This window comes from Trachurus japonicus, chromosome 23 (genome assembly GCF_045865225.1).
Source record: "Trachurus japonicus isolate A0001 chromosome 23, Traja_1.0".
Classification (NCBI taxonomy): domain Eukaryota; kingdom Metazoa; phylum Chordata; class Actinopteri; order Carangiformes; family Carangidae; genus Trachurus; species Trachurus japonicus.
In genome coordinates, this window is record NC_140929.1 from 8,416,573 (window position 1) to 8,442,828 (window position 26,256).

General features: G+C 41.5%; 1 protein-coding gene across 10 annotated transcripts in view; it reads left to right on the top strand.

The window, feature by feature from the left end:
• The window catches only part of ppfia2 (PTPRF interacting protein alpha 2), a 167,802-nt gene that overhangs the window by 108,720 nt on the left and 32,826 nt on the right, over window positions 1-26,256 (top strand). For all 10 annotated transcript variants that reach the window (XM_085769832.1, XM_085769831.1, XM_085769829.1 and 7 more), the window contains 5 exons: window positions 8,148-8,249; window positions 11,284-11,448; window positions 12,995-13,069; window positions 19,319-19,426; window positions 23,844-24,065. In XM_085769832.1, coding sequence (XP_085625958.1) covers window positions 8,148-8,249; window positions 11,284-11,448; window positions 12,995-13,069; window positions 19,319-19,426; window positions 23,844-24,065 — 672 coding nt within the window. The remainder of the gene's footprint in view (window positions 1-8,147; window positions 8,250-11,283; window positions 11,449-12,994; window positions 13,070-19,318; window positions 19,427-23,843; window positions 24,066-26,256) is intronic.

The following is a 26,256-nucleotide window of genomic DNA, read 5'->3' on the forward strand; positions in this document are numbered from 1 at the left end:
GGATCCAGCTGGCTCTGGTCCTGCTGTTGTGCAATTGGGTTTAACAGAGGTCCCTTCTTTCTGTAAAGAATAAGCCTGTGAAGACGTGACCTTCTCTTTGTCCTAAGATGCTCCACTCCCTCCTTCTGGGAGCGTTCGGGATATTTGGTGCATTGTTGTGATGGGAACATGTAGATGGAGCTTAAAAAGTGTGAGAAAGGTCATGTAGTTGCACTTTTTGGAAACCATTTGAAAAGATTTGACATTTTCAAGACACAAAATGTTAACATGAACTTCAAATTTTCATAGAAATAGTTGCTCTTAGAGATATAAGAGCTGGGTGAGTGGGTAATTTCTGTTATTTTAGATATTAAATGTCACAGAAATTTCTTTTTTTTTTGGTATTTCCATCATTGTAACTAAAAATCTGCATTTATCCCAACCATTTTTGTTTTTAAGATCTAAGATAACTTTAAAAAATTCCCCAAAAATGATACGATACACATATAAATGCATTGTTTTTGCATATTACAGTCTTTACTAATAGTACACTGTAAAATAAAAGGTATGTAGATTGCAAAGCACAATAAGAGTGCGTACAGTATGTGTATCGATCAAAGGGAGTTTAAAGCAGCTCAGTCAACAAAATAAGAGCAGAGACATCTCTATTTATTGTTGTCTGATTTGTCCCAGCTCAGATTTCTGACACCCTGCAGCTTTGTTCCTGTGCCTTTTTATTATTTAATCGTAATATTTAAATGTGATCATAGTGATATTAGTCCACAGTAGCTCAGAGCCAGTCTACGGCATGTGCAGACATTTGTTGACTGCAGGAAACGCAGCGTTCATATTGACAGCAGCAGGCTCGCTTCATCATTTATTCATCAGGTCCCTCTGTCCTGGTCCCCCACTGTAAATATAACACTGTTAATCAAATATTAAACATCTACAGTTCAGCTTTCTGAAACTCAGCTCTTTGTAATTATTTGAGAAAGCACCAATTTCACAATAAGACTCGTGTTTGTGCTCGTCTCCCATTATCTGGTACTTTCCCAGATTTTGTTTTGTTCCGGGTTTTTTTCTTTCTTCTTTTTTTCAGTGGACCAAATTAGAGTCACGATGCGTTCACAAAAAGCTTCTTCCTTCTTGCTGTGAAAAGTGCCTCATTTATTCTTTGGAACTAAGTCTAAAGGTTGCACTTTATAACTCCTTCTCACTCCATTTCAGTCTAATTTTAGGCCTTTGAGAATTCGCCGTGTTTAGGTTTCAGACTAACACTTCTCACCAGGCTTCAGGAGATGGAGGCTGCCATTATCACATGGCTTTTTTTTCTTTTCAATCTGCTCTCTATGTTTTACTCAGTGAGTCAGCACACTGTCAATCACAGCACCACTTCTTATCTGCCTCTCCTGATAGCGATGCACAACCAACAGGGCTTGTTTTTTTACCCTGGTGGTGTCGACTCTCGCTGCAACATTTAACCCCCCCAAAAAAAGTAAATAGTTCTCCTGCTGCTGCTGTCATTTTGTCCAACAGTCGGCAGGAAGCTTTTGTCCACCATTTCATTTAGAGTTCACCTTCTAGGCAGACACACACTCACACACACACACACACTACCTTACATATTGCAGTGCTAGGCAGTTTGTCCAGGTAATGAGAAGTGGGGAAGAGGAGGAGGAGGTGGTGGAGGGGTGTAGTGGTCCAGCAGGTCATGGGTAAAATAGTGCTGGAGAGAAGCTTGGAGCAAAACCTCAGCTCATCCAAGTGGAATTTTATCCTTCCCAGCTGTTTGAACGGTCTATAAAACAAAGCAGTAACACTTCATCAGGAGCGTCCGACGGTGAAACGACTGTACCTTCAATAACATCTTGGACAAAAGAGGCCACACCCCCAACGCACTGTATCTTTAAATCACATCTATGTTGTGTATATATACACTTAATACTGTTGTTTTTTTTCTCACTCTGCAATCAAAACCTCCTAATTATCATAAACTGCTGCCCTGATTTTGTTAGGAAACTCCAGCGCTGCTCACAGCTGGGCAGCAGTTGGCAACATGGAGGAACGTCAGCATTACTCTCATCACTTTCCCCTGAGGGACTTCTTCAGTGTCCCCAGGGAGTATGTATGTGTGTGTGTGTGTGTGTGTGTGTGAGGATGCCGTAGACTACACCACTCTCTGCGCATCTGACTTGTAAAAAAAAAAAAAAACACACGGCGAGGTGAAAGTCCACTTAACTGATGCATTAAAGATGCTCTGTCACGCAAGGCCCAGCGTGCGCAGCTTCACCTTTATTTATTTTCCACGCCGGGGCTTGACTTTCCCCCGCTGTCTCTCTCAATCGCGTTTCCACCGCAGTGCGTTCGGCCATTTTCAGGTTATTTATGAGAGCGGGAGCGCCCGGACACCGGGTTTCCTGAGAGTAGAAAATTCACCAGGTTGTGTTTTTTTTCCTTGAGAGACAGAAAAATATATATCACTGCATGGAAACAACCTCACATTTTGCTGCATTTTTAGTGTCGTGCATTATTCAGTACGGCTGGGGAATAAACTGTAAACAACTATATGTTCCACCTCATGGTAGTTATTATTTTGTTATATGGTATATTGGCATGCAGCTAGCTGTCCCCCTGTTTTCAGGCCAGTTGAGCCAATCATCTAAATATAATTAACACATAAATATTAAAGTGGCATCTATTTTCTCATCTAACCTAAAGTCAACATGATGGTAAAGTATTTCCCAAAGTTGTTGAGTTTGTATTAGTTGTTTTTTTTATTCTAAAGCAGGTCTGGTTTCTATATTAATACTGAGAAAGTATTAAAATGCTCAGTATACACAATGCAATACTGTAACATAACAAGCCATCAGGACTTCCTTAACTTTGTGATGTCACAACAAAGCAGTCGTCACCCTCAGCCATCCTCCAAACCAAAAGCCAACCAGCTTCGTTTTTGGTTTCTCTGAGTCTTTTAGTTTAAATGAGCCATGTTTTTATATCATCACTCAGAGAACAATCAGCCAATCAGAAAGACAGCCTTGGAGTCTCCTCTCATTGGTTCACCAACCTGTTGTTACTAGAGCTCCAGAGAAAGGTGTAAGTTTTTCTGGCTCTTAAAGCTGCAAGTATATGTTCCTATGGAGCAATATTTTACAATAAAACTCAGAAAAAAGTGTAAGATCTGAGACTCTGAATGCAGAAATACTTCAAAATGCTGCAATTTCCTTTTTACTATGATTATTTATTAGTAATACGCTGTTAGACTCCATTACCTATAATTATCTTGTCATGGTTGGTGCCTGTCTGAGCATGTCCTCTTGATTACTAGTATGTCTGTGTGTATATGTGTGTATATGTGTGTGTGTGTGTGTGTGAGTGTACCACTCTTGGCTCAGACTAGCCAACAGAACATGAGGAAGTTAATTAAAATGTGTGTCAGCACGCTGAGTTCAGTGTGAGGAGGACGGTGGTTATAAAGTGAGCTAACACTCTCAGCTTCCGCTCTGGTTATGAATCACGACGCAGCTGGAGTTGAATAATTCCTACATGTAGTTTGTAGGCAGCAGAGATGTTTTTGAAGATGTTTTCGGAGCCGTCACAGTTTGTGAAATGTTGTTTCAGTGGAGCTGATAATCTCTCCGGGTCCTGACAGCGTGGCCTTTAGGAGGAGGCAGCCTTAAAAACATCTCCTCGCCCCTGGGGTCACAGCCTTTTCTTCAACCGTGCTCTAAGAGAAACAATCGCCCCGAGACGACGGGTTTAAAGAACAGAGAGGAGGGGAGGGAGTGTGTAGTTGTTTAGTGTAGTGCAGACTAGACTGCTGCAGAGGAAGTCAGAGCTTTGCAGCGGGGATTGTTGGGTCTCAAAAGCATTAAAGCAAATGGTGCAATTTGTAGAAAAGCTTTTTTTTAATTTTTTTAAGAGGAGGTGACTGTGATTAGCTCCATAACACTGGGAGGGAGATTTATGAGCTTTAAGCCTCTTTTATTTTATTTTTTTAAAACTTAATGACACTCACAAGTCTGTAAAATGTAAAGACGTGGCGTTATGTAACGACTACAGTACGAACTTTAATTCACAGATGATGGAAATTACTGTATATTGTGATTGTAATAAGAATGTAAATATAGCAACATTATCTTCATCATCTTCAAGTTTATAGTCTTAAAAACTGTCTTTCTGTGGGTTAACGCTCTATAAAGATAACCTCCACATCTTCTGTTGCTATGGTAACAGCAGCCCCCCCCCCATCAGCTGACCTGGTCCTCCTCTGTAGATGATCTAATTGTCACCTCAGCAGACCCTGGCTGGCGTAATGTATAATGGACACATTTATACCGACTGTTTAACACTGAGCTTCTTCACTTATGTAAATCAGCGATCATTAGAGGTTTATTGGTGTAACAGAGGCAGCACTGTGGCCTGTGTGTGTGTGTGTGGGCTAAAGCATCTTAACTACTTTAGAGAGCAGGTTGAAGTTCAATTAGTCAGAAACCTCCCACCTTATAATGTCTATCCATTATATTCATCATCATCATAATAAAAGTCGTGCACACATGAGAAATCAGAGGAAACTTTTCAATGTAAGACAAAGTGTCAAACAGATTTTCACTATTTAAAGCGATACTTGGGTTATTTGATGTGGGGGTTGTGTGAGGTAACACAAATGCTCTCCGTGTACTTGTGCGTATAATAATTTGAGAAAAAGTAGTTCCAAAGGTTTGATGTCCATCATGCTAAACCATCTGGCCTCCATCCACAACAGTAGAGCCTCTGTGCCGGTTTTTCCAGCTGCTTCTTCAAATTAAGAGCACACTGATCTAAATCTACATCTATCAAAATACTCTAACGATGTATTCCACATCAAATAACTTGAACTGTCACTTTAAATTTTCCTTGTTTTGACCAGATTCCCAGTTGTTGTTGCTCCAGTTGACTTACACTGCTAATTTTATTGTATCAGGAGTTTTTTAATAGATTTGACATTTGACATTCGGACTTTGTCTGTTCGACAAGAGAAGTAATCTGAGGATAATGTGATTTAATATTCTGTATGTGCTACGAACTCAACAGTCTAAACCTCACAGTAAAGTAGAATCAGTATCTTTTGTTGTTGTTTCTTTGTACTGTAGGTGTTCAGAAAGACGACTGTTGCATGACTGTTGCATTAGATTGGATCAGATTATTGCACACGTGAATCTAATAAAAGATGAGAACCACAAAATATTAATTCATTATATGATAATTGAGTTGTCGTCGTCATGAGAACACAGACGTGATGATTTCATTATGATGGTAAAGTAACAGGCCAGAAGCATGTACTGTAGACCCGCATGACTTCCGTACTCTGTCTTTGCTCTTGGGAGCAGCAGCGGAGCGGTGAACACGGGTTTCAAAGATGCAACAGCCGCCTGCAGCGGTTTTAAAAGATGCCGCGACGTCCCAAAGGCCCTGATCCTGAACGCAGCATGGTAATGAGCTCATCACAGTTGTGGCTCCTCCCCTTTCTAACCCCGTTTGAAACCACAGACCTAAAAATCTGGTCTAGTCCTTATCACAGACGTAAATCCACTTGACTTCTCTCGAGAAGGCTCCTCTCCCAACACAGTCTGACAGTCGGCAGTGATTTGTGGATTTTCATGGCGTCTTTGTATCTGAGGATTTGTGGCTCTATAAGGTGTGTAAGGATTTTCTGCGCCGCTGTAGCTACGAGACACAATACTGTCACACTCCCTGGAGTTTGTCTGCAACCCCGACTTATTGTCCTCGTCTCCTGAAGGGCAGATGGTGCACACAGACTGTGAATGACAACAGACTTGTTTCATTCGTCTTTACAGCCTCTGAAATTTGATTTATCGTTATTATTTTATCTCAAACATATTATAATTGTGTCACGGCACATTATAAATAAAGATTAGAGATTACTTTTTCATGCATTTTCTTAATGAATTTAATGAATGGTTAATAAATCTGTTTAATCCATTCCAAAAATATTTCATTTCCAACACTATAAAGCAAATAAAAGAATCACATTTCAGAGAAAGCAGATGCTTGACTTAGACTAATTACTTAATGATTTAACAGTTATTAAACTTGTTGATGATTAACTGTTGTGTCAATCAGCTGCTAGAGTGAAGTCAAACAAATCAGTAAACTGAGCCCATCGCAGCCGAGACACAGGATAATGAATGTGTTTATGAATTCCTGTAGAAAATATGCACATTTTCCCCAGGTCTTTTATTTTGAAATCAAAGACAGAAGATGTCACAACCTCCTCCTGTCAGTCACGAGTCACACTGACTGTGACAGTTGTTTGTTTTTGTACCTGCCTGACGTGACCTCGCCTCCGAAAACACAGAGGATGAAGGGGACAGAGGTTTGACAGGCTGCCTCTCTTCCTCCTCCTCCTCCTCCTCCTCTGACGCCTGTTTACCAGAGAGTTATGAACACGCAGCTCTGAGTTAGTTTGTCAATTAGAAACGCATTAAGGGGAACAACAGTGCTGCTGGTTAGACACTTTTTTTTCTTGGATTGAGTGTGGGAGAGGAGCAGCAGGGAGATCAGTGGCTGTAATTGCTGTATAAATGTAGATCAGGCCGATCCACTGTAAGTCTTAAGCAGGAGGTGGTGCGGTGTCAGGCTGATTTCACACTAAGTGCTCACATTTACAAAAAGTTTGCCTTGGCTCTGTATTTTACTCTCTGCCTGTGTTCTGTATTCAACATCCCTTTTAGTACGGTGGCCCAGAAGTGTGCTTTTGTATTTGTTTTGAGTTGTGGCCTCTCCATTGTGTGACCGACTGTACATTAGTAGTGTACTGTATGTGCTCTTTCTGACCTCTACAGTTCATCCATCTATCCATCCATCCACTGGTCATACGGCTTAAAGGGATAGTTCAACATTTTGGCAAATTGGCCCATTGCCATAATCCCTATAGTCATAGCAGTAGGTTCATTACCTTTAATTGTCAGTGCAAGCTATTTTTAGAACGGCGGAGCAGAGCCGCGAGCTGCTCAGAGCTACGCTACGGAGACTAATGGGATTTCTTGGTTTTCCTCATCAAATACACAATTCAACAACTCAAAAACACTCTGGTGGACAAGTTGTGACCTGCACATTCACCACGCTATGAGATAATAACGGGACGTTACAAGAGTTGTTTTAGAGGTAAATGCAGAGACTGCTTGCTGACAAACTGCTCCCGACGGGAACGTGCATCAGCGGTTTTGCATGAATTTACCTAAAAAACAACTCTGCCGTTCTAGAAATAGCCTGCACCGACAATTGTACTATTGGATCATTTAATTCAATCCCATCCTGTGGAGCCCAGATTTTGAGACGGCATCTTGCTTTTCCTCCTCCTTCCTTCCATCATGACTCGTCTTCTGAGATTCTTCCCGCCTCTGAAAAACATTTGTACGACTCTGAAAGTGCGACCTACTGTCCCAACAACACCTGCTGCTCCGTCACACTCAGTCTGTCATCTGTCGTCTGTAGTGTGTAGCCCGTAGTAGTACAACGCCGGCCCTGCTCCCCTCAGTCCTGCACCGTTCTGTCGTTTTAGTGCAGTGGGTGACGTGTGGATCCACTCCACCTGGCTCTGCGCCTGCACCGCTGTGTAGAGCCGATCCTCTGTCATCCACAGATTACCATTGGAGCATTCAATCCGAATCACCTCATTGTGCTAAGGATTGAGGCTTTGTTCCCAGATGTAAAGGCATGGAGGACCACTACGTTAATTACATACTTTTACTCAATGCATAATGCATAATAAACGTCCTGCTCGGTTTATATAAGGGTCCCAATTCTCTAAATATCAAAGCTGTGGGATATAATGTTAATTTATGTCATACATTTCACATGTAGTTATGGCATTTTTTGTTATAGCTCTTTAAAAACAGCTTAATATTGTCCTGGGTTGAGGTTGTGAGGTTCTTATATGAGTATCTATGTGTTACTGTACCAGTGCCGTTGGTGTTGTGTTGTGTTTTTTGCTCACAGAAAACAAACGCAGCTGCTTTATGTTGCATTGCATCACTGTACTGTAGCTTCAACAGTGCAGGGCTGTTGCAGATAATTGTGTGATGTCGATTGCTGAATGTGCTGCTGACCCATCGCATCTCTTCTCTCTCTCTCTCCCTTTTTTTTTCATCATTATTATTGTGCAGGAGTTTGCTGCGTTGACCAAGGAGCTGAACGCCTGCAGGGAGCAGCTGCTGGAGAAGGAGGAGGAGATCTCCGAGCTCAAAGCCGAGAGGAACAACACCAGGGTGAGGGCACAACCACACATACACACACATGATATCCTGTTTATCCTGGCACCAATTAATCTCACAAAAGATGGCTAACTTAGCAAAATATGAGTTTACATGGTGGTTTTAGTTTTTTTTTCAAGGTTTTGGGCAACAACAACTGTTGTTTCCTCATTTACATCCAGAAGTTTCTCAACTTTGCCCAACTCTGCAGAAAAAAACCCGGTTGCCGCTGCTGCACAGTGCGATAGACGGCATCCAGAGGAAGCTTAAGCTATCTGGTGGGTACGGTTTTAAGGCCGTAGAAGCACTGAAGCAGCCATGCACACTGTCTGTTCCCAATGCCCAGACATAGCTCATTAGCTCCCCTCATTCTGCCTGAGCATTTCTCCACTCGCTTCACATGGATGGCTGCTCAACAGTAAAACTGAATCCAAATGGCAGCGATGCCCTGCAGTGTCCGGTTCAAAGTATTTTTGGGGGAAAAAGAGGAAAAAAGAAGACAGAAAATAAATAAATAGACATTAGCGGATCAGCTCAATTTTTGTGGCGCTGAAGTCCTGTATCTTCAAATGAAAAGTATTTCCTTTTTTGAAAGCGGTCTGCTGCTGTTGACAGATAAGACTCCTGTTCTCCAAGCCCAGTGCTGATGAAGTGTGTATTTACAGTCTCGCACTATCTGTCTCTGGGTGGAGGCAGGAGATTTTTTAGCACAACAGCGACTGAAATAAAAGAGAGACAAAAAAAAAGTCATTTTCACTCTCTCACTTTATTATCACCTCAAATCCTCCGATGGGCAAATTACCAGGCAAACTTTAATTAAGCTCAGTTTTTTGCCACCGGTAGGGCTTTTTTTTCCCCTTGTACAGTTGATAATTAAATCTTTGAAGGCGTGTGCAGGCAGCCGGTGGACTGAGGGGAGGATAACAGATGTGATGACAGTGGAAACACAGGTCAACTTTATAGGACGTGTGGGCTAAAGCAGCACAATCAAAGTGGCTCAAATGGTCCAAGGACGAGGGCGGCTGAATGTGAATGAGGACACGGTGGCTGTTTAGAGGTCTGCATGGGCTCTTATTTTTTTGTTTTATAACCCAGGCTTCACATCTTGTTCCCCCCCACCCCTGCACCCCCCCAAACTGTTGCCTCCGCCTCCTGTGGAGAGTTTGATCACTTCCGCCTGCTAAAATGTTCTGTCTGCCACATCCTGCGGGGAAAATTAGGCACATGAAGTCTGAGGGAAAAAGAAAAGGAGGGATAAAATTGTTATGGATTGCGCCCTTATTTCTCTTAAAGTCTGCGTGGTTTCCCGTAGCAACAGATGCTCGGCCGTCGTGCTATTGATTAGATTTTCATTATGGATGTTTTTTGGGGGATCTTCAGCACAGGGGTGTGGTTTTCTAGATGCATCTGCACATTGTGTGTGGTTAGAAAGAAGCTCATATTCTCATATATGAAATGATATACCATAATGATGATGATGATCCAACCTGCAGGTATTACAGTAACATCTTTTCATAGAGCTGTATTAATGAGAGCAAAGGTGTGAAATCATTAATTTAATAGTAGTATAGTTCACCTGTAAAATGATGGTGAACAGGGTGGACAGTCTATTTATTTATTTATTTATTCTGTTTTATTTTGTCTTTTATCCTTAGTATTTTGTCTTTTTAGTATGTTGTATGGTTTTTATTTGAATGTACAGCACTTTGGAAAGCTTTGTGTTTATTCAAAATTGTGCTTCATAAATAAAATGGATCAGATTGGATTGGATTAATGCTAGTGATGCTTCTGCTGTGTAAATCAAGATGTAAAATAAGAGAACAGACCGGAGAGGCAGGTTTTAGTTTAGTTTCGACTCTGTTGCTGCTGTTTTCTCACACTGAGTAAGAACCTGTGTAGAGAGAGGTGACAGAGAAACCAGAGGCAGCATCAGCAGAAGAGGGTTACACACTCTGGAGGCAGGTGAGTCAGGGGAAAGGAACAAGATCATTATCAGAATGATTCTTCTTATAAATCTTTCCCAGTGGGACTGAAGCGTTAAAATCTGCATCACGGCGGAAAAACAGCCAAAGCACCAGTGGGTAAATGAAAGCAGGCGACGACGACGACGGCGACACTGTGCACTGATCTCGGTGCAAGAAACTGTAATGAATGTTTTATCCATGCAAATGAACCGATGTTCTCTCCTCACCCAGTCACATCCCGGGTGTTTATTCCCTGTTGTTGTTGTGATGCAGTTACCTTGTTTTTCTGGAGTCAAGCGATTTATTTTTTCTCACACATGGACATACACTCCTCTGTCAGTTTTTTAGTTGCACCTACTGTAGCTAGAACTAATGCAGGCAAATACAGCTGCCCTGCAATAAATCCTCCTTGGATTGTGGTGTTGATTCAACTGTATGATCATATAAAAAAGAGGCATCACATGCATGATGGGAGGATTTACTGCAGTTTTGAGTTGCTGTTCCTAGTAATATGGCCGCTGTTAACAGCATATTTCCAAGAACAGAACAATACATTAAAGGGATAGTTCAACATTTTGACAAATTGGCCCATCGCCATAATCCCTATAATTTTAGGATTAGGTTTGTTACCTTTGTTGTTGCAAGCTTTTTTTAGAACGTTTGATGAGGGAAACCAAGAAATCCCATGAGCCTCAGCAGCGTAGCTCTGAGCAGCTTGTCGCTCTTCTCTGCCGTTCTAAAAATAGCTTGCACCGACAATTAAAGGTAACAAACCGACTGCTATGACTATAGAGATTATGGCAATGGGCTAATTGCCAAAATGTTGAACTATCCCTTTAAGATGAAAGAGATGAAATAGAGACAGTTTAATGTATTTGTTTATTTTTGCACTTCTCTTCTTCTCCGACAAAACCTCTCATCCTTTATTATGAATATTTTCGCCTCCTTAAAGTTCTCTGAATTGTTTAATGTGTTTTCACTACATCACTGTGGAGTGGAGCTGAGTGCCTGTGGGAGTCTCTCTCTCCCCTGCTTGTGATCTATGCTGATTAAAACGACAATTTCTCCCTCTTGTGTGTCCTCAGCTACTGCTGGAACATCTGGAGTGCCTGGTGTCCAGACACGAGCGGTCGCTCCGCATGACGGTGGTCAAGAGGCAGGCTCAGTCTCCCTCGGGGGTGTCCAGTGAAGTCGAAGTCCTCAAAGCGCTCAAATCCTTGTTCGAACACCACAAAGCCCTCGATGAGAAGGTCGGTCCACCTCCATGAGCACATATGTCCATCCAACATTATGCTTATATATTTACATTATGCATTATATATGTACAGCAAGCATATAAACTTTATATTCATTGAGTGTCATTATCTTAATGTAGAGGTGGGTTGACACCATCCCATACATCTTTGATATCCTTGAAGGTTTTGAAAAATAGATAAAAAGCAACAAGGGCTATTGAAAGTGCTTTTATTCATATATTCTGTGCAAAAATGAAAATTGCAGGTTTGTATTTTAACTTAAGGTTAGAAAAGTTAACAGTAGACCTCATGTGAGACGGCACAACTTCTTGTTATTGTCGTCAGTGAGCCTCTGCTAAGCCAGAGCCCGACTCAGACCCCAGCTATCTTCTAATCCAGGATCAGCCTCCTCTTGAGATCTGGCGTCCTGTCGGGCCACAGCAGCCGCCGTGCCCGGTCACCATGCGGTGCAAGTATTATTGCTCCATCGCAGCCACAACAGACCTGGAAGGAGGACGAGTGTCTCTCTGAGTCTGTGTGAGTTCACAGACGAGGAGAAGCAGCGTAGGAGGGGAATCTCCTCCCAGCAACTGGTCCTTTAAAAGCAATAAAGGCCTCGCATCGCCGCTTTGAAGCCGCTGCAGATTGTTATTGTGAGGCTAGGGGAGGAGAAGAGGATGGCTGCTTGTGCTGCAGCAGCGTGGGACTTTTTGTCTGCTGCCTTAACCCCTAATGGTCAAGACTGGAGTTTAAAGGGATAGTTCAACATTTTGGCAAATTGGCCCATTGCCATAATCGCTATAGTCATAGCAGTAGGTTCATTACCTTTAATTGTAGGTGTAAGCTATTTTCAGTACGGCGGAGCGCAGCAGCAGGCTGCTCAGAGCTACGCTATGGAGGCTAAGGGAATTTCTTGGTTTCCCTCATTAAACTCATCAAATTCAACATCCCAAAACTCCACAGCGCTTTTGTAGACAAGTTGTGAGCTGCACAACCACCACGCTGTGAGATAATGACGGAACGATACGAAACGGAGCCGTTTTCGAGGTAAATACAGGGTAAATACGGAGACTGCTTGCTGAAAAACTGTCCCTGAACGCAACGCGCATCAGCGGTTTTGTATGAATTTACCTCGAAAACGGCTCCGTTTCGTATCGTTCCGTCATTATCTCATAGCGTGGTGGTTGTGCAGCTCACAACTTGTCTACAAAAGCGCTGTGGAGTTTTGGGATGTTGAATTTGATGAGTTTAATGGGGGAAACCAAGAAATTCCCTTAGCCTCCATAGCGTAGCTCTGAGCAGCCTGCTGCTGCGCTCCGCTGTACTAAAAACAGCTTACACCTACAATTAAAGGTAACGAACCTACTGCTAAGACTATAGCAATTATGGCAATGGGCCAATTTGCCAAAATGTTGAACTATCCCTTTAAGCTGTGGTAGAGAAAGTGGGTGTGTTGTTTTCCGCTGTTTTAACTACAGCATGAATCACTAGTTAAAATAACATGTTACAGCAGATGGGAGGTTCACGATGTGTGTTTGGTTTTGTTTGGTTTTGTTTTCAGGTACGAGAGAGGCTACGAGTGTCACTGGAGAGGGTGTCCGCCTTGGAGGAGGAGCTCACAGCAGCCAATCAGGAGGTGAGACATGCCGGATGAATGGATGGATAATAACATGGACATGTGATCCTGGGCGTTTTTAGTGTTCACACCTAGTGAAATACATGATGATAATGATGAGGTCAAAATTACATTTTATACAGATTAAATGTCATTTTAAACTAAAACCTTAAAGGAATAGTTCACCAAAAAATGAAATTCAGTCATTATTGACTCACCCTCATGCTGATGAATACTTCGGAATAGTTTTTTATTCCTCAAAGCGCATCTGGATCCAACAGATGCAACAGATCCTTACATGAGAGTAAATAGCGCCCGACACACAAAGGTCCATAAAATTACACAAAATCCTTGTAATATTCCTCCACACTGCTCGTCCACTGCAATCAGTGTCCTGAAGGGATATAGTCCAGAGTTTACTCGAAACAACATAATTTAGGACATTTTTACAGCTTAAACAGTCCTGTATTGAATTGTATTGTATTGTATTTGCCTGGGGCCCGAGATACATTCAGGTGAAGTGAAACTGCCTTATTCAGTATTTTCACTAGATTAAATCACTGGGTCTGATTGTTATGAAGAGGAGGAGACCTCTGTTTACCTCCCTCAGTTTTCAGTTAAAACCTCCTGAACATCTGGATCATAAATTATAGGAAAAACTCTGCATGCAAACACTAGAATCAGCTTTATTGTCAATATACTGAACCAGGTATAGTGGAATTATACAAGTCTTCTCTCCTGAATGAAAATACAAAGATAAAGACTCAAATATTGAATATTTAACTTTACAAAACAGAATCAGAGTAGGAAAAAAATATTTAAAAAAACAACAGTTCTTATACACAAAATCAAGTGGTTTGACAAAGCAAAGAAAACACTGTCAACTTTAAAAGTGACAGTTTTCAAGTGCTTACATTCATTTCTATTCAGGTTTATTTATGCCTGGTGGGAACAACTGTTGCAGATCAACAGATGCACAAAAGAAGAGGAGGAGGAGGAGAAGTTGTTTCAGACAGTTGCTGTTGTTTTTAAAGTACTCCACATAAAAGAAATTCAGAAAATATGTATTATTAACAAACAGCAGCATGAAGAGTCGGTGTAGTGCACGCTGCAGCAGCCTGTACATGCTCCATCTCACAGAACAACGGCTCGTGGATATAAATCCAATCTGCAGCGTGATGTGTCCTGAAATGTCCTGAATTATGTATCAACTCGCACACCCAGCAGCACGTCTGCAGGCGTCACTCGCTACAGGGAAACAGACACAGAGGCACACGACCGGGCCGAGGTGCAGCGCTGACAGGAGGAGAATGGCCGTTCCTCCTGTGGCGCTCCCCCCGCTCCCGCTCCTGCTCAACCTCCGGGGGCCGAGGCTGGCAGCAGAGCCAGAGCAGCTCTCCTCTCACACACACACACACACACACACACACACACACACATACATACACACTGCAGATGGTCTTGTTCCAGCTGAGAAAAACCCTGAGGCTGGCACTTCACAGCCTGTCAGACATGCCAGTCTGACACTCAGACCGAGAATAAAAGTGGGGTAAGGAGAGGAGAGGAGAGGAGAGGAGGGAGCAGGATGGACAGAATGGAGAGAAGAGAGGAGAGAGGAGGAGAGAAGGGCAAAGAGAGGGAGCAGGATACAGAAATAAAGATGGCAGGTGGGAGGCAGAGGCAGGTCGAGTGTGTGTAGAGGTGTGTGTGTGTGTTAATGAGAGCAGTCGGTCACAGCCAGGGATGGGAAAAACAGCGTTATAAGATAACGGCACTACTTTTTTCAGTAACGAGTAATAAAAAAGTTACTGTTTCCCCCGTTATAATGCTGTTACCGTTACTGATAAATAAAACGCGCCATTACTCACCGTTACTTGAAGTCCCGTCACAAAATAATCGACCTTTAGAGTGTATGTTATATACACTTTTTTTTAAGTCCATATTCTGGTCAGAAAAAAGCAGTTTACTGTCTGGGACTAAACAACTCACTCAATATTCTTCTGCATAGATAAATGGGAGGTTGGAGTTATGGTTAGAGGGTTAGGGGGGCGAGTCCAAGTAATTTGACATATTTGAGCATTTTATAAAGAAGTAATGCAATAGTTACTTTGTAGTAACTCAGTTACTTTTTGGGGAAATTAACTTGTAACTAAAACGTATTACTTTTTAAAAGTAACGTGTCCAACACTGGTCATAGCACATGAAGAGGTGAGGAGGAGACAAAAAAGAACCTCTGCAGACATAACAAACTGTGAGGACGGAGCTGCTTGTGGTCTGACTCCAGCAGTAGAAGGTGAAGGATCGGGAACAGGAAGAGCGACAGAAATGGAGAGCACAGTTAAAAAATAATGTGAAGGGCTGGTTCCTGAAGCCGTCCCCCATTTTTCTTTCACATCTTTTGCACCAAGTCTGTGTTTTAACTGATCTGTTAAATCGCGGTCCTCCATCCTCAGTGGAGGAGGAACGTGTCGTGCAGCACTTGGAGTAATATCCTCCTCACGCCGCACAGCCAAGGTTGAGAACCTCATTCAGCCCCTCTGCAGTGGCCGGCCCTCGTAAATGGTTAACGCTACACTTGTCGAGCCCGGACGACCGGCAGGCGATGGAGGAGGCAGTTAAAGCGGCTTTTCCCCTGAATAGAAATGTCCACACTTCAGAGGCTCCAGGGAGCCGGGCAGAGCCGTGAGCCGCCAAACCGGTAATTGATTTGAGATGGAGGTCTGGTATGAGTTCCTTCTCTCTCCCTGCGGGGGGTTTGGACGGCACAGTCACACCTGATGAAACGGGCGACCTTTGACCTAAAGCAATCACAAGTGTTTAAGTGGCCGCATACTGGTAATGACTGGTGATTGCAATCTGGAGCAAAGTGTGATACAGAATGTAAATTACAATAAACTGTTTATTTGTTTATTTATAGGGGAGAATTGATATTAATCAAGACAGAAAATCTTAAAAATCTTATCTTATTTAATACCCCTGAAATCTTTCTAGCATCAAATATTTCTGATGAATTTAGAAACAATCAAACTTAAAGTTCAAAGAAAAGCTGCTTTAGTAAGAATTTAACACCTAAGTGAACAATTCACCTTTTTTTTCTTTCATGTGAAATCAGCAAAACTTTGGCTGAAACTCTTTGCCCTCCTGTAGGACACAACAGTGATGACTTCTGTGGGCTTTAAAAACAAGATCTGTCAAATTAAATCTCCTAATTTGAGGTTGTGCTTGAGACAAATATCTAGCAGTGGGTATTATTAATTAAAAATACTCAATATCAGTGCTGGTACAGACACCTTGACTTCAGTATTGATTCATGATACCTTGGTACCAACTTTATCAAATCCATCTTAACAAAAAGAAAAATTTTAATAATCATTGCAGGACAAATTTTAGTTTTAATTTCAATTCATTATCTCTTTCCACACTCAAAAATGATTGGTTTAATAAATAGACAATCATCATTCATTATTATTGGTCCTTGTCAAAGTGTGAATCAAGTCCTTCATCAAAATCGCCACACTTTCAGATGTTTTTTTTTTCTCTTTCTCTCTTTTCAATAAAACAACTTGTGGTAAGAGAACAGTGTAATAACATGGAGGAGTTTTGCCTTGGGACCAGTCAGGTCTACACTAAGTGAGATTGAAGACTTCCCTCTTTATTGGGCCTGCTCTAATCCTGTGTGCCAACTCTCACATCTTTACCAAAGAAATCCCAAGACAAATCTGATGCACTTTTTCACCTACATAGAGAGAGAACATATATGTGTGTGTATACACATGCATCAGCTCTAAAGCATGTGATTGATTGTAAAGCAAGCGCATTGCACCAGAGACTTGAATGCCCCCAGCTCTCACCTTGACAACATCAATCTTTTATACTCCAAGAACAGCCCCCCCTCTTCACTCTATCTCACGTTTGTCCAATCGCTCCTTCATCACATTACTTCAGACAGTCCTCTCACCACACAAGTGCTAAGGAAAGATAAGAAAATCGTGACGCAGCCTGCGCCCCATCTAACACTTCATGTCCGGCCTCTTCTCCCTCCATCAGATGTCTGCCTTTTGATGAGAGGTAAATCAGCAACATCAAAAAGGGAAATAATAGGCGTAGTGTTCATCTTTCTGCATCTGCCAAACTTGGTCCTTTCTGTAATTTCGGAGCCGCAGATGCATCTGTAGTGGCTCCATTCATCATTTTTTTGTTGTGCCTTAATGTCGGGGGAGGTCTTGGGTGTTTGATCTCTGAGCTGGAGAAGTTACAGACGGTCTCAGAATAATGGTACAGAAACATACGGAGGCTTAATTATGCCCTCGTTAAAAATAATGAACAGAGGAGCTCAGGATTCGGTGAAGGAGAAGCCAAGCTGTTGCTGGCCAAGTTTCAATCAGCAGAGCTAAAAGTCCGAGCTTAATGTTAGAAAATCTGTCCATTAATCATCGGCTCCTGCATTGTGGCTCTGCTTCAAAAGAAATCAACTTTGACGTCATGTCACATATGAGTTTAGACCAAGATTCTGTCTTGTATCGATGCTGTGTCAACGATTGTCCTGTTTTCCACTGAGTCCTTTTTTGACGCAAACTGTATAAATACTGGAGTGTGTGTGTGCCTGGAAAGTTTCATTGTGAAATCATCAAAAACAAAATAACATGCAAAACATGCAGATTTTCGAGAGTCCCAGCTGATTCAGAGATTAAAACATTTCTAAATTTTCTGAACACCCACAGAGTGAAAGCAGCATGACACAGCTGTAATCACATCGTGCTACTGTAACAGCACACACAGCAGCTACTGTAATATTTGATATTTATACACTTATGCTCTTTTTCAGGAGTCTTGTAATATAACGTAATATTTGTGAATCTTTTTTTTTTTTTGAGAAAATTCCACTTTCATACAAATCTATTATGATTTTTTTCTATCTGCAACAATGACAATTCACATCGCACCGTGTAAGCTGCCAAAAGGAAGGCACTTTTCACTTAAAATGAAAATCAAAAATTCTTGTCAGGTAACAATTCTAGAAAGAAACCAATTTTGTCATCAGAGAAAAGTTACTATGTCCTAGGTTTTATATTTTTGAAGTTTGATTGATATCTTTATTTCAATCATGTAAACGACAATGTAAAAAATAAGATAAAATAATAATAATAAAAAACAAAAAAGAACACATATACATATATACACATACACATACATACATACACATATACAGTATATAAATAATGATAATAATAAAGGAAATAAGTGAACAGCAAAAATGTATACACAAAAGTGTAACATCTCATAAGCAACGCAGTTTACAGTTTACATGAGAAAAGGAAGAAGTATAAACTTATCTAATCCTTCATATCATCATGTTTATACAGTAATAGCCTATAGCCTCCTAAAACTTTCCTTTGACAGTGACTGCTCACTTCAATGTGTTATCATCTCCTAGTGTGGCTAAAGGTTGACAAGGTTGTCAAGATTTATTTTACATAACCAGAAGGTAAAAAGAAAGAATGAAAAGAATCCAAAGTAAAGTAGTCATTAGCATCTCAGTCCAGTCCAACCCAACTCTCTAGACGGCTGCAGGAAGACATCAGAGGAGCCACAGGCTCACACGACACCTGATTTACCACATATTTGTAGTGATTTTCAAAGCCGTTTCACAAAAAGTTCACATTTGTTGTTGTGTGTTTTTTAATAGTGTGCATGCTGCAAATTACTGTCTCTAAACACCCACCAGTTTTCTGGTTGTGGAAAGTCTCGTTTTACACGAGGCTCCACAGAGTCTCAGGGGCAAGTATCAGCCGTGTACGCTATCTGCCTTTCTCTTCCCTGTCGTGAGGAGAGTGATAATCACATGGTGTCTGTCAAGGCAGGAACCTAATTATTGGTGTTGTCGGTCACCCCTCCGACAGGATTATGACTGTGGGACAGTTGTTTAAGGTGATGAAATGAGGCATGAGGACCACAGGACACGATAATTATAGTGATTGTATCAGAGCTCACATGTTTCCAACTTCATGTTTGTTGAAGTGATGTTCCAGACATTCCTAGAAAGGGACATACTGTAATTTACCAGCATTACATAAGAAGGAAGCACTCATGCAGTTATGTATTGATGCTTTGTTTAGCCGTTGTTTCAAGGCCACACTGAAGGAAAAGCAGTGATATTAAACCAGCTTTATCTTAATCTTTTGATCTTGTTTTTCATCCAACTTTAACTGTCTGTTTTATGACATTGTGTAAGTGTTTTCAGCTTCTAAACTCTTTGCCTTTTTTTTGCAGATTGTGGCCTTACGGGAACAAAATGCTCATATCCAGAGGAAAGTCGCATCTGGAGATGGAGAGGACATACTGGAGGGTAGTGAAGCTCAACAGAAGGTCCACGGCAAGGTGAGGGACCTTGATATAAAATATTGTGGGTGGAAAAAGATCACATGTTTTTTTTTTCTTTCTTTTTTTTCTTTTTTGTGTTAAAACTTGGGCATGGTGTAAAAGCAGATGCGATACATTTCAAAGGAGGTGAAGGCAGTGGTCAAGCTCAGTGTTGGTTTAATTGGGCACAAACCAAACCAAGCAAGTATAAGAAACACTTCAGGGAAAACTGTGTTATACAAATATAATGAAACTCCTGCCAGAGCAACACAAAATATTCTGTGAACCAGAACTGCAAAATAAGCAGCTAATATGGTAGGAAAAACATGAAACTAGCATAAAAAAAAATATTGCAACCACAGGGCTCTTTCCTTAAAAACCCGGGTTTTCAGAGTTTGAAAAGACTGTTTGGTCCTGTGCAAGCAATAAAATGTTAGAAATTCAAATGAAACATGCATCATTTGCCTTCCAAGGGGCTATTTTTTAGGTGTTGCTATTACTTCATATCTAACGCATTAGCAGCTGTTCACTTATGTACGAGAAATAACATTGTTCAGCAGTTCAGCATCAAATTTTGTTCTTGCCATGTCCAGGGGTGTAAAGCAACAATGTAAACTCTTTCTCTGTCATGTCCTTTCTTCTACTCAGGTTAGCATATATGCTAATCAGCTAATCCAGTTGTCCCTTCATGCTATGCTCCAGTACTGGCTTTTTCTTTCAATTTAGTTTTAAACACTGATATCAACCTCAAATTTCAGCATGTTTCTCACAGCACCAGTGATTGTTGTGTAGTGGCCTCACACAGCTAATTCCTGCACATTAACTTCCCTCTGGTGGTTTAATTACCAGTATAAACACACTTTTTAAACACTACAGACCTTAATTGAATGGTTTTGACGATGCATTTAGCTCTGCAGGATTTGTGAAGGTGACCCGCAGTCAGGTGAGGGCTCTCGCTGTGACCTCGGCTTCTTTTATTATTATGCAGCGGCACACGGAGCTGCGTCGCTGAATACAAATTCCCTCTCTGATTATTAATTTAAAGACTGAGGTGTAGCAGCGTCCACGGTCACTAGATTACACCACGCAGAGCGCGGTGCCGTTCGTCTTATGTCAGCAGACTTCACAGCACGAAACGGGCAACACCCAAAAGGCCAGAGCAGAGTCTGGAAATGCCTTTTTTTTAACATGCAGACAGCATCATCTACATCTCACACAGGATACCTGGGTAGATCAATGGAGATGCTATTACTTGGCTGGTCTGCTGGGGGGGAGGGGGCCCTGGGGGAAGGATGGTGGGAGTAGAAAAGATGAAGAGTGTGTGTGTGCAGAGGGATGGGCTAATGAGGAGACGGCTATCGTCTGCCCTGTTTTGTGAAGATAAAAAGAGGCGAATATGAGCGTGTGTTGTTTTTAGTCGTGTTTATGTTTGCAGAGGAAATTGCATGCGTGCGTGAGCCACTTTGATGTATTTTCCTAGTGGTGAAGTGACTCTAACCTGGTAGCGAGTAGGAGTGCGAGTTAAATCAATGTCATTGCAGTCAGAGGCAAACTGACTGACAGAGATGTAGTAGCGGCTGCCGTCGAGGAACAGGCTGCGTTTCTTCTCCGGGGGAGGGGGGGCGCGATCCTCTCTCTCCACCTGATTTTCACGTGTCCACAGGTTGTCACTAATGTGACAGGTGGTGAGAGGTCGGTGAGAGGCGATGGAGGAGGCGGAGGGGAGAGGGAGCAGCTCTTCAAGTGCATATTGACCCGTGGAGCTCTCAAGACCTTTAGCATAGGCCTGGATCAGCCTGATAAGCAGCTAATGCATCCTGACAGACCAGGCTTCACCTTTTTAATTTTTCATTGAGTAAACATCCAGTTTGGATCCGTTTCATTGCCCATCACTCCCAGAACACATGTATTGACATACTCAAGACTTGGATTGTCATTTAGCATATGTAAAACAGTAAGAAAGGAGTCTTTGTGAATTAAACATGGATTTGAATAAATAAAACATACACATTTAAAGCTTTAACGCAACTTAACTGCATTTCTACATTATGTAAATGCTGTCTATTTACATGTTTTAGTTCATTTTATTCCTTTTTTTCGTTTTATATTATATTTTCACGCTTTATTGTCACAGGTTTGCACCCAAGCAGGTGACATGTTTTTGTGAAATTTGACATTTTATCCATTTTCTTTTTGTTGCATTATTCTTCAAAGAGACCACACTGCATTTAACAACACATCTGTTTTGTGTATGTGACAAATAAAACCCTTGAAACGACTCAAGTACAGGGAAGGTTAATTGGATTTTTATGTGCTGTTCACAGCATCAATAAATTACATTAATAAAAAAATTAAATCCCTTTAAAAAAAATAAAAAAGTCCCATTCTCTGAATGACCCTCCAAACCTGACTGTGAACAATTTTCAAAGGGATAATTTCTTTGTGAGAGATTGTTCTTAATTTCACTGTTTGTGGTAAAAACACAAAAAAAAAATCTAATTTCTCTCTCACAAACACGATCTGTTCACCTCCATTGTGTTTGGGCAGCGTTAGACTTTTGGGTAATTGGGGTGATTTCACCACTTTTTAAAAGGTCATGTAGCTACATAACTTCATCTAAACTCCTGCAGGTTGAATAGAAAATTGCTCATTTAAACTTTCTCAGCACTGTAATGGGAGCCACAGTTGTATGGTGTATTACCTGAGGACCTGTTAAAACATTTTGTAATAAAGCAGAAGCTAAACCCTTAAAGCCCGTCCCCCTTTTTATGAGAGCGGCCCACCAGTGCCGGGGTGATGGTATTAAAATGGGTGGTGTGATTTAGAGGGTCGGGTCTCTTCGCTCGGATGAATCATCGATCCCGGCAGGTTTGGACGGTCACTGGGAGTGATGCAGCACACGGATGAATGGGAGAATGAACACTTTGGCTCAGTCTTTCTTTATGTCTGCTTTAAAGTAAATAATAAAGAACAGGCTCTCAGTGGGAGTGTTATTTAGCAGTGATAATAAAGTTGTTTTTTTGATGTGACTCTGAGCTCTGATCCTCCATAAGTTGCATCTCCCTGGCTTCCCCTCCCTCATTAATCTACCTCATGCAGAGACCCAGAGAGTGAGAACTCAGCAAAACCTAATCATCATATTACCAATGCAAGTGTCAAAGTAATTTCTCCAATGGAGCCTGAAGTGATTTTTCTCAACCAATCTTTGCCACAAACGTTAAAAAAAAAAATCAAAGCATGAGGAGAAGAGCCGAAGCCTTGAGCTCCTGAACTTGAACATAATAGAGCGCAACTCTTGGAAGGAGAAATGGTATCTGAAGTGGGAGCGAGACTGATTTCTAAAGGCCCACTTGAACACACCGCAGAAAGCCTGGGGCATGACAGGAAATCAGAAAAACTGTTTTTTTTAATGCAGCTAATTTCTCTAATCTTGATAATGTGTCTGTTTTTGCTGCTTTCTGACATCAAACGTAATCAGTCGCTCTAATTACTGTGTTTCAAACTTAAGGACCAGTGAGGTTAAAACATGATGGTGTGAAGGGTAAAGTTTTGAAGACATGTGATTTCTGGTTTGTTAAACGCGTTCGAGTTGATAAAAGTTGGAAAAGCAGCACTTTTCTTAGATTTTTTTGTTGTTAGCATTGTTAGCTAATACCAACTACATGTCTATAGATAGAAGCTGCACTGTAACAATGTTATTAGCGTTGTTAGCTAATACCAACTACATGTCTATAGATAGAAGCTGCACTGTAACAATGTTATTAGCGTTGTTAGCTAATACCAACTACATGTCTACAGATAGAAGCTGCACTGTAACAATGTTATTAGCATTGTTAGCTAATACCACCAACTACATGTCTATAGATAGAAGCTGCACTGTAACAATGTTATTAGCGTTGTTAGCTAATACCAACTACATGTCTACAGATAGAAGCTGCACTGTAACAATGGTATTAGCATTGTTAGCTAATACCAACTACATGTCTATAGATAGAAGCTGCACTGTAACAATGTTATTAGCATTGTTAGCTAATACCAACTAGGCCTACATGTCTACAGATGGAAGCTGCACTGTTTTGTAGCTATGTTTCATTTGAAGACACAAAAACAAGACTAAGAGGCTGATAAACATAGAGCAGCCATCTTAATGTGTGAGCTCGGGGTTATTGAAGTTCCACGAAGTTTGATTTCCAACTTTAGTGGGTGTTACTAATGACATCAGGAACTCTGAAAATCAGATTTCTGAGGTGCAATTGAATGCAGCAATACTCCTAAGTGTCTTACACCAACTGCTGCCCACAGCTCATATAGGAACAGCACTCACCCTAACAAATACAGGTCCATCATCGCCTCACCATTTCCCATCCAGATATGATTGATTCTTGTTGTCAAACTCAAGCTGACTGTGCTATCCTCTCTCTCTCTCCCCCTCCAGCGCCTGTCGAATGGCTCTCTGGAGTCGGCCCACGAGGCGAGCCAGGTGGTGGAGCTGCAGGACCTGCTGGAGAAGCAGAACTACGAGCTGGCCCAGATGAAGGAGCGCATGTCCTCCCTCTCCTCCCGGGTCTCCGAGGTGGAGCAGGAGCTGGAGACCGCCCGCAAGGACCTCATCAAGTCAGAGGAGATGAACAACAAGTACCAGAGGGACATCAAAGAGGTCATACTGCACATATGCGCACATATATAGACACACACACTGGGGACAGGGAGAAGCATGCACACATATTTGCAAAGGGAATAACAGTTGCAAGAGAGACATCAAAGAAAAGCGAGCAGTGGCCTAAAAAAAGCCTCTATTTGCATCCACTCTCCCACCCTCTTCATGACTGTATTTATCTCTCTCACACACATACACATATATGCAAACTCATGCACACACAATTCAAGGCACGCTTCTTTGTGTAAATACACAAAAGTAAAAAATAAATAAAAAATAGGAGTCCTGATTAACATGTCATCCTCGTGGTCAAACAATCACACACAACAAGCAAGTGAATCCTGTAGATATTTCCACATGCAAATACTGTAGTCCCCCAGGAGGTTACACAAACACTAGCCAAGGACACATTAAAAGAAAAAAAAAGCAGCCGTCTGCCACTAGTTGCTCTTTAAACCGCTTCAGGACGGAGCGACGACGTGTGAAGCACAAAACCAGCCGCTTAAAAGCCACTTTACCCGGTGAAATGTTAATGCCTGCGTGTCATAAACCGCCAATTAAGGGACCCAATCATCAGCCCATTCAATATACATCCATGTGAGGTGAATGCCAGTGAAGTGGACAGGATTCAAATATAAGCTGATCTCCCGTCGGCCCCCTCAGGCTGAAATTGCTATTGATTGGTGCTGATGCGAGGCCCGGGTGGTGATTGTGGCCTTATCTGACGGCTCGCCGTGTTATTACCCGTCCTCTGAGAGCGGCAGCGGTTTATTCATATATTTTTTTTGAAACCACATGTGCTTGCATAGGTTTTGTGTCTCCATACAGGAAATTAACTCTCAGAGCTTTCAGAGATAATGTTACCAGCCAGGAAAGGGAGGAAGGGGGTGTGTGTGTGTGTGCTTGCATGAGGGTTTTGAAGACATTGCTTTGGTGTGTGTCGATTATGTCGTGTCATGTATGGAGTTAATCTGATGCCAAAAGTTTCAATTGTCAACTTTGGCGTAACTCACATTGCAGCTTCTAATAATAACAGTGCGACATCCTCGTGATGTGATGAAAAGCGATGCTGCTTTAATTTCAGACCCATTATCATTACAGAAGTTTAGCACTAATAACATGCAGTTCCCTCGCACTCCATGTTCCACTAAACAGAATTATGAAAACATTTTGTGAACGGTCTGCATTAATTACAGTTTCTATCACTCATGTTTGGTAATGAAATTACGGAGCAGCGAGAATCAGGCCTTTGCAAATATTAAATTCATGTTTGCAAACTACTTGTTACAAACTGGAGCTGCAGTTGATTTTTTTTTACCGCGAGTTCCCGAACCAAAAAAAGCAGCCGAAATTGAAAAGTTATGCACATGTGTCAGCGTTACGGTTCCTGCCAGAGGCTTGAAATTGACTTTTTATCCAGCTTTAGGCCATATTTTTAAGATGTACTTTTTACACCTTGCTGTTTTCCGACTATATATTTTAACCAGATAACAGATCTTAGTCGGATGATGGACATCTGGGTTTGATGTTATCAAAGAGAAGCTCCCAAACCCCTCCCTGGTGTATTACTGTATGTCCACTCCACACCTCACAGAAACTTTTCCCCCGGAAACTTCTTTATCTTGTGGTTTTAACAGTTCTGATAAACCTGGTGGGTTTGTTTTGAAGAGGAGGAGGAGACAGTGGAGAATGACTGAACAACTGGGAGAAGCTTAAGTGCATTAGGGTGAAAACAACTCCCACAATCCCACGCTGTTTCACGACGTTACCCTACGCAGTCTTTTGTCATTGTTTTGATTGACAGACGCCCAGCAACAAAAAATTACACACTGTAACACAAAGCTAAGCAGCAAACCAAAGTCACTATGGTGATGTTAAGATCACATCAAACCGTGTAACAGAGTTTATCAGTGTTTTTTTTTTAATTTTTTTTTTTTATTGTATTTATTGTATTAGTAACCTACAGTCAATGCAATGAAATGCATTCCCTTATATCTGAATAAATACTTTATTCATTGTGCTGATGATTTATCCCATGCATTGGTACCTAGATAAGTAAATCCAAGCTTTACTGAGCCAGTTGATAACAGGTTCAGTTGAGCCAGATAACAAAATCCTGAACCTGCTTTGTGCTCTGAGATAACTTCTGTTGTGATTCGGTGCCTTATGAATACAAATTGACTTGACTTGA